The sequence below is a fragment of the Phyllopteryx taeniolatus genome, chromosome 6 (genome assembly GCF_024500385.1).
Source record: "Phyllopteryx taeniolatus isolate TA_2022b chromosome 6, UOR_Ptae_1.2, whole genome shotgun sequence".
Lineage (NCBI taxonomy): Eukaryota > Metazoa > Chordata > Actinopteri > Syngnathiformes > Syngnathidae > Phyllopteryx > Phyllopteryx taeniolatus.
Window position 1 is genome coordinate 8,869,128 of NC_084507.1, and position 9,740 is coordinate 8,878,867.

At 40.3% G+C, this 9,740-nt stretch overlaps 1 protein-coding gene across 1 annotated transcript; it reads left to right on the forward strand.

Annotated features, from left to right (window-relative positions):
* Window positions 1-485: 485 nt before the first annotated feature.
* On the forward strand, window positions 486-7,823 carry LOC133479688 (uncharacterized). Its single transcript, XM_061776986.1, has 3 exons — window positions 486-529; window positions 2,665-2,743; window positions 6,440-7,823. The coding sequence occupies exons 2-3, from the start codon at window positions 2,668-2,670 to the stop codon at window positions 6,997-6,999; spliced, it is 636 nt and encodes a 211-aa protein (XP_061632970.1). The 5' UTR covers window positions 486-529; window positions 2,665-2,667; the 3' UTR covers window positions 7,000-7,823.
* Window positions 7,824-9,740: the final 1,917 nt, after the last annotated feature.

Sequence of the window (9,740 nt, forward strand, 5' to 3'; positions counted from 1 at the left end):
GAGAATGAGCTTTGGCTGACAAGCCTCGAAAGGACTTTTTGTTTTTTGTTTTTTTTGTTTTGTTACCATACAATCTAACAACAAGCTAACAACCAATAAACTATTTATCATTTTAGAAGCTTAAAATAGGAAATTGAACTTTAAAAAAACAACAACAATTTGACTGTGAAATATGTATTTGAAAATAAAAAAGCGCCACAGCATGAAAATTACATAAACATTCAGAGAAGCAGTCTAAAAGTCAGTTGATGTGAAGCAGTTGGATAACTTTTTTCCAAAGATGAGAATTTAGCTCAGAATTGGTCATCACCTACTAAGTCCTTAGTAAAGAAAAAGGGGAATTTATTGTTTACGTTTACAAGCCCAGAATGTGATCTGCTGACTTTCTCCGGTCTCTCTTGGGCAATGAGCAACTTAACAACCAATGACTTGATTTTCTTTCCCATCGGTTTGACCCCTGCACCTCAGTGACATCCCCAGTTGGACAAAAAGCCATACGACGAAGAAAGAAGAGTCAAGTTCCACATCAGTTAAGTAGCCTACACGACAATGAACATTTATTTATTTATTTTTTTAACCTGAAGTCTGTTATCTCTTTGCATCTGCGCTTACACAGCAAACATGTCCAGCAACGGCATTTGTCTGTTCCTGTTATGTCCATCTTATTCAGCTCTCGGTCTCCGTGACTTACAGTACACCGACCAGCAACAACATTATGACCACTTGCACAATATAGTGATATTCGAGACCGACATTAATATTCTACCTTTACAAAAGGTAGTAAAACTCAGTTTTTACTGACACTGTCATAGAAGTATTAAAACAATGAGCTCTATTTTCACGAGCAGTATAAATTCGGTGCAGTGGGCGGTGGCTTAGACCTAGTTTGGTCATTTCGCAGACGAGTGCAAGGCGATGTATTTGAAAGAGAGAGGTCTGCGCCGCCGTGGGCCTGAACACAGCCGATTTCAATCATATCCGAGCAAAGCCGCTCCTCTCATTCCCTTTAAATGCGGCGCAATAACAGCCTCTCAGTGTCACTGCTCTTGGCCGGAGTGGCAACAGACAATGTGAGCTGATACCCTTATTAAATACACAAGGAGCATGTGATAACGGCTGGTGACTTTAATATGTCCATGGACCTCATGTATCCATCCACTCCCCCAATTGTTCGTGTGCCCCCCGAGCTGCATGCCGGCCAGTGGATACACCCTTGCTGAGCCGAAATGCCAAGCTTGGCGTAGACCGGTCTGTCAAATTGGCAAACACGCGCAGCGAGCCTTGCGCTTGCATAAGAATCAGGATGCGCCAGAAATTGTTCCTTCTACGAAAATAGAGCTTTAGTTACATGAGAGAGTAAAACATTTTAGTAACAATTGTTACAACTGCAAACAACAACCACAATAAAACAATAAATAATATCTCTTTTACATTGTTAATCAAAACCAAACATTCACAGCTCTTGCATTGGATCAGATTATAATGTGCTCGTGGTTGGTCGGAGTCATCTTAATTGCATTAAAGGTGTGGATGAGGGTGGTAAATTTACGGTCTAAAATATTTGTATTAGCCCCAGTCTTTCCATTGCATTGTGCGGCGGTCCATTCTCCACTTACTGTATATAACCCATAGAGCTTTTTACTAAAACTCCAAGGTTTCTTTTCCTGGATCAAAAAAGTAGAGGTGTGCTCTCAAACTAGGGCAGTCAAGAATTATGTTAGTTCCTTTTGAGGGTACCACCTTGGTGACGACCCAAAGTAATTCTAGTGGAAAATAAATATTACTTTTCTGACAGTGTGGAGACGGGAGGAAAAACAGACATATTGTACAATGCAAAGATCATCAAAAACAACAAAGTGCGAGAAAAGGACTAAAAATGTGATGCAACACACTCGCTTATTAATTTATCAGTTGTCAAATTCCGACTGATAAACCTCTTGGTTCGGAATTTTAATTCTTCAACACTTTTGAGATGTTTTGGACAATTGTATGTTTGTGCAACAGTTTGGGGAAAGCCATTTTTTGCTTCGGCATGGTCCGAGCAAGATCCACAAAGTCATTCCTGAATGAGTTTTGGAATAACTTGAGAGCCCTGTCCATGACCCCAACAAACACATTTTCATGAACTACAACAGAGACTGGACTATCGTCTCACAACAAATGGTCTTCTGGGATAAAAAAGAAAAGAAAAAAAGACACTACAAGCTGTAGCTGTAAAAGCAGGACCAACTCCATATTTCTTTTCCATTTACAGTTCTTGTGTGCCCTCAAGTTTCAGACATACCGTTTTGTGCATGTTTCCAAAATATCATTCTATCACAGCCAAAAGTAAGCAGCAGTGAGGTGTAGACAAGCTAGTGTAACTTTATCAGACTGGCACTCTTGACCCGGTATGACTCTCCTGGAGCACCAGTTTCTCTGGCTAACAGTTAGCTGAGCTCCCACCAGTCAGCAATAACACAGAAGTAATGAGAGGATGAACTGGAGCCATGCTATGATGGGCACATCTGAAAGATCATTTCACTTTTGCATGAAAATTTGTACTGTGTAATACTGTAAATGTTCATGCCAACGCTACCTCTGTACACTACATTCTTCATGAATATTGTCTAAATAATGTCTTATGTTTTACACTGATTGTGCTGTCTCCTTTTCCTTTCTCAGCTCATGACTCTGACACTTCACCATTTGGAAGCTAATCTTTTTGACCTGTCACATCCTCAACAGACTTCCGCCAGCTTAAGTAGGGGCTCTGCTACACTCTCTCTCTCTCTCTCTCTCTCTCTCTCTCTCTCTCTCTCTCTCGCTCTCTCTCTCTCTCTCTGTGTGTGTGTGTGTGTGTGTGTGTGTGTGTGTTGGTGCTGTTATGGGTCTCTGTTGTTTCAGAAGACCATGTGTGTTGGCTTTTGGAAACCCTTAAAAATCTATAATTAGCTAGTGGCGGCCTGTGCAAGCGTCAGTTATTTGCAGTCTGGACGTGGAGGGGTGAACATCTCCTACTATGGAGGGAGTCTCAGAGTCTCCAGAAGTCTCCAATAACAACTCTGTTTTAGAAAAAAAAAAAAAAAGTGATGTCTCAATTATGTCTCTCAATAAAGTTGTTTCTAACGCTGAACATCCACCCGCTTACCCGCATGTAGTAGCTCTACCCCAGTTATCACAGAAACAAAATCTGTACTCAGCAGTTATATAAGACAGAACCGCCCCCACAAAATTGAGTGATTTGAATCAGAGTACATTTTAATGAATGAAAAGAAATTTAGAGAAATTGGGGTGAAATTGCACATTTACCCATTTATGTAAGGTACAGATGTAAGGTATTCTTGTCCTTCTATCATCATGTTCGGCTTCTCATCTCCCCTTGTTGAAGATGGTCCTCCTTTTGGAATACAGATAACTCTCAAAAATAGCCAAAGAACAAGCAAAATAATCAAGCAGAGTTTTTTTTTTGTTTTGCTGCTTGCAGAACTGACTTCTTAAGAGGTATGCTGAGGATGTCATCAGCAGAGATGGGTAGAGTAGCCAAATATTGTACTCAAGTAAGAGTAGTTACTTTAGAATAATATGTATATTGTATATATATATATATATATATATATATATATATATATATATATACACACAGTCGAGTAAAAGTAAAAAAAAAACTAGTGTGTTTTTATGTCTCAAAAGTATTTTTTGTCAAAATGGCTGTCCGTACTAGAGCAGCTCCAGCTACCGGAAACATATTCCTTGTGTGTTCTTGACTTGTCAAATAAAGATGATTCTGATTTTGATTCTGATGTGACTGTCTTGTGCCATCTGATTGGTAAATTGATGAGTCAAATGACACTAGTGATCACGTTGGACTGGCGCAACGGACTATGTCAAAGATGAAGTCTAAAAATGGATAAATAATAGTAGTGGTGTGTCAATTATTGTCACAGAATAAAATGATCAATTCTTCTTAACATAACTACTCAATTAATACCAAAAAGTATGGTGCATTAGCGCGATACTACCCATCTCTGGTCATCAGTGACAGGAGTCTTTATTTAGAGTTCATCAAGTGAGTCATGGGTCATACAAGAGTTTCTCTGAAACTCAGACGTTTTGTATGAATGTAGCAATGATGCCAGTAATGTGCTACTTTATAAGGCATTACTCTAGCATGATTGCTGTTTTGGGTAAAGAGTAATGCGTAACTATTTCCAGATGAGTTATCAGATAAAAATTATTTACTGCATTCAAGTCACTGTGCATTATTATTTTTGTCTTTTGCATATTTTCTCTGAAAAAAAGTCTTCAAATTCCAAAATGTGAAACTTTATGGCTCTTCAACACTATTTTCATTTTATGTTATTGATTCCTAAAAGGGCAGCACGCTGGTTAGTACCGTGCTGCCCTTTTAGGAGCTTCATGGTTCTGAGTTTCGGGGTTTGAATCTTGGCTCCAAGCCTTCCTATACAGAACTTCTATGCCCTCCCCGTACTTGCATGGGTTTTCGCCGGGTACTCTGGGTATGTTAGGTTCATTGAAGACTGTAAATTGTGCATAGGAGCGAATGTGATTGGTTGCTTGTATATATGTACCCAGCTCCTCACCGACAACCCTAGTGAGGATAAGCGTATAGAAACTGAATGGATGATTCGGAGAAAATGTGGGTGAAAAATAGAATAAAAAAATTGGATGTCAGTCCCAAGACATTTAGGGCGTGTGTGTGTGTGTGTGCGCGCGGTTGCATGCGTGTGTGCGTGTGTGTGTCCATCTTGTGATTTATGAGCTGAGAGCAAATTCTATCTCTAACTGACTCTTACACTTTGTCACCAGTGATTAACGAGTGGGTCACACACTTTCACCCCTAAATGAGCTGAACCCCCCCCCCCCCCCAACAAACACAGCCATCTGCACTCGTACATTTACATGCAGTACATGCATACATATATACACAAAAACACACTCCTACTAAACACCAAACAACAGTGGGCATTGGGACGAATGAGGAAAAAAAAAATCACACAAACACTCCTCTTGCGCACATAAACATACGTTCACACACACTTCTCACTCATTACCCCGGTCTCTTTTACCCCCTGCACCACTGTCCACTGACAGGCGCTCCCCCTGACTTCTCCCTGACACGTCCCTGAAGGTCAAAGGCCACCTCAGTAGTGTGAAGAGTGGAGGTGGGGGGGTTATCATTGCGGGGCCTGTGGTGCGGGTGGTGGGATCGGTCCAAGGAGTGCACTCATACTGGCTCCTTGTCGAGGGGAGAGGCCAGCGGGACTGAAAGGGGGCACATTGTTGAAGAATACTTGCGATAATGATGTTATTTGGGTACTCGCACGGCCTGCTCAGCAGCTGTTGACAGTAATGATGTAGTGCGTGAGCTTGTGAGTGTATGTGTGTAATTAATGATTCTCACAGCTTTCCTGCATACCAGCTGCTGACTGAGGCAGGAAGTGGATGATTGATGGGAATTATTGATTCGTACCTTTCTTCCTCAAGCACACAAGTACACACATATGTGTACACGCACACACACACTGCACCCAACCAAACATGTATACACTTGCATCAATGTGGACTCCTTGATAGGGCATTTAGTTTGTTACTTGTCTTCATCTTAAATTGATTCATCAGTCACTCGCTGAAGGAATGTCAATACTCTAGTGTGTTTTAAGTTACCGTCAACCATATGCTGTGTTTATTTTTCCACCACATTGAATTCAGGTTATTTTAGTATTAGAAATCTCCAAAATGTGCTGATAAAAGGCCAAGGAAATGGCAGATAGCAGAGTAAGTCATACAGACTGATTGATTGATTTTATTGAACATATGAACACGTAATAATAACAAAAGTATTTTTAAAAGTAAAAAAGCTAATTTATTTGTATCCCCCTTGTTTAATTATTACATTTTATTTTTGTTGTGCATGTAATTGTTCAAAAAAAAGAGTAAACTCATCCAGTATTTAATGTTGTAAACAGATGTTTAATGTAAACACCCGTGCACCTGTATATATGTAAATCGGTTGATTCTTGTACACACTTATTAAAAAAAATTAAACAACAACAAAAAAAGTAAATTGAAAAGAAAAGAACATCAATAAATGTCTTTGTTCAGCACAGTTTACATGTTCAAAGGGAGTAAGAAAAATGTATCTAGTCCTACCCTTTGTCTATAAATCTTGACTCATATCATGTTAATACTCAATAGATTATTCATATACTGTGATGTATAGCAAAGGAAAAGAGAAGAAAACAAAAAATATGCCCCTCTATCATTTAACTACTGAATTCCAACATACATATTAATACAAACATGTATATTCATTACACTCAAGGTAACACATCCAGATGTTCTGACATTTCTGCAGTTTCTCATATTTATACCTGAATTATATATACTTTTTCAGTGCTACATTTTAAAATCTCTGTCAAACTCCTGAAATTTGCAGATGACACCACTGTCATCGGCCTCATCAAGGATGGTGACGAGTCTGCATATCGACAGGAAGCGGAGCGGCTGGAGCTGTGGTGCGGCCGACACAACCTGGAGCTGAACACGCTCAAGACTGTAGAGATGATCGTGGACTTCAGGAGGCATCCTTCGCCACAGCTGCCCCTCACGTCCAGCTGCCTTGTGTCAACCGTCGAGACCTTCATGTTCCTGGGAATTACAATCTCTCAGGACCTGAATTGGGCGACCAACATCAACTCCGTCCTCAAAAAGGCCCAGCAGAGGATGTACTTCCTGCGGCTTCTGAGAAAGCACAGCCTGCCACCGGAGCTGCTGAGACAGTTCTACACAGCGGTCATCGAATCAGTCCTGTGTTCTTCCATCACAGTCTGGTTTGGTGCTGCTACAAAAAAGGACAAACTCCGACTGCCACGGACAATCAAAACTGCTGAAAGGATTGTCGGTACTCCCCTAGCCACCATTGAGGACTTGCACGCTGCCAGAGCTAAGACAAGGGCGTGCAAAATCCTCTCGGACCCTCCCCACCCCGGTCACTAGCTCTTCCAGCTCCTTCCCTCAGGTAGGCGCTACCGATCAATGCAAACTAGAACTAGTAGACATTCCAACAGCTTTTTCCTTCTTGCGATCAACTTCTTAAACACCTAACCTACAATTCCATTACAACATGCTGGCAATTTTTTGACTTGAGTTCGTTGTCACATTTCTGTGGGGCCAATTATGTATTACTCGTGCACTCACTGTAGTTGTCTCGCCATGCTGCACTATTTGCATATACTGGCCACTCATGCCAGAGTAGCATCTGCTCCATTTGCACACTAATTGAGGAGTATCTGTAACATTTGCACAACCAACATTGTCCCAGATTATCGCACTACTCGTCACTTTAAACCGCATACACTCCTTGAAGTCTCAGCGCCCTTTGCACAATGGTCATTGCACCGGACTATTGGAATATTAGTCATTCGAACTGCTCTAAGTGCTAGAGGACTCTGCATCTTTTTGCACAATTGTCAAAAAAATAAAAAATAAATGTACCGGCATTACCAGATAACTAGCAACCCTTTACTGCTCAGTGACTGTTTTTTTTTTTGTAAATGTCTTTATGTCTCCAAAGTGTTCTGTAAATTGACTGTCTGTTGTCGTACTAGAGCGGCTCCAACTACCGGAGACAAATTCCTTGTGTGTTTTGGACATACTTGGCAAATAAATATGATTCTGATTCTGATTCTGAAACACAGCGAGAGAGTTACAGTTTTTTTTAAATTCTGTTTCATAATTGTATCATAGAGAAACGCCACTAACCGAGACACAGCTTTGTTTTATATTTGCTCTTGTCTTGAATTTTTTAGACATTTACGCCCCTCAAGCCATAACAACTCTCTCTGATTCGGAACAGCTTCTGTTTCTGACTGCACCTTGTCCATTATGTTAATTGGAGAATTAAAAAAAAAAAAAAAAGAAATCATGAATGAGTATGATGGGTCTTTGCTTCTGTATAATAATATCGTAACATGTTATTGCTATTACCCAAAAGCATCATTTGTTGAGTGACTACATGAAAAATGGCATTGTTTTAATTGCATTGTATTGAGTTGTATTAAGTATACACTTGTGTACGAGTGTACTTATTGCAAATGGGTTTTAGTGTCACACTGTAAACATATAGTATGAAGAATGAAATGATATGGGGAAAAAAAGTCTATTTCATTTAATATTTATTGAAAATACATTTTTACAGTATGCTCTGTCACGATTCGAAGTCATATGTGAATTGGATTGGACTCAAGAGCAGACTGAGGCGGAGGGAGTAGATTTAGAATGATTTATAGCGGGTTGGCTCAGGGTAAGGATATATATATATATATATATATATATATATATATATATATATATAGGTGGTGGGCCGTCGGGACAAGGAGTGAGCAGGAAACGGCAATATGAGCAGGTGATGAAGCTTGGCGGCATGGCTGGAGCAGACAGTGAGGCGGGGAAAGGCGCGGAAGGAACACTGGGGACAGAAGGGAACAAAATCGGGTGAGTACAGATGCGGGTAGTCGAATAGTTACTTGTATACCACAAAAACCTGGACGTACGAGCGTCAGCCAGTGAGTTACAGACAAGTGTTAATACTTAGGCGAAGGCTTGCTGGGCATGGGTCATGAGATGCTCTTTATAATTAGGGCATCTATTTCAGTTTCAGTTCAGCACGATGACAAAGCGGTTAATGTGTTTGCTTCACAGTTGAGAGGTTGTGGGTTTCTTGTGTGGAGTTTGCATGTTCTCCCCGTGCTTGCTAAATTGTCCATGCTGTGAATTGATATCCGTCTATCCTGTATGTGCCCTGTGTTTGACTGCCGACCAGTCCAGGGTGTACCCCAGCTGTCGCACAGTCAGCTGGGATAGGCCGCAGCTCATTACAATCCTACTGATTTTTGCATTTCATTGTCCTTACCAATAGGACAAAACTTTACTGTTCATTTTGCCATATTGTTTCTTGTGTAAGATATTTGCCACATTCCATGACGTATATTGTTGTAGGTCCTTTATTAGCTACAATCTCTTATCGTACTTAACGCAACATAGTAAATGTTTTGCAACAATGGCTGTTTTAAACACATTCTGAACGGTATAAACATGTTTTATCTGAACAATATTTCATTTGCAAATATATAGTTCATTTGGGCCTGCAACACAGCTGGGGTTTGTAATGAAGTGATATTTTTGAAAAATGATGTGATTTGAAACAGGCAATGTCAACAGGTGATTTTAATCATAATTTGGGACAAGCATCCAGGAAAGGCTGAATGCTTTGCTGAATGCAAAGAGAAAAGATGGGCTGAAATTGTTATTTAGCCAACCAATACGTAAGAAAAAAGACATTTGCAAGCATGCCAAAAGATACTGAGACACCGGTACATCTTTGTCTTTATCGTTCCTCAAAAGTGGAGGGAGTACAAGAATTGTTATTTTCATGAAACACACAAGTGAACATGAAATTTCTTTTTATAGTTCTAAAACAGTGAGCATACATGTGGTGTTGAATTAGGTCTAATGCTCCTCTGCATGTGCTCAGTGTGTGTGTGTGTGTTTACAGTAAAGCAGCACCAGGAACATGTGGCTGCTATTATCACTACAAACCCTGGTCAGTGCAGAGGACTTTTGAGAGGGTGAGCGTGTGTGTTTTTGCGCAAGACCCATCAGAACTGTTAGAGAGGCAGTTTGAACAGAATCATGCCATTGTGGCACACTCTTACATCTGTGAATAACATCAATCTATC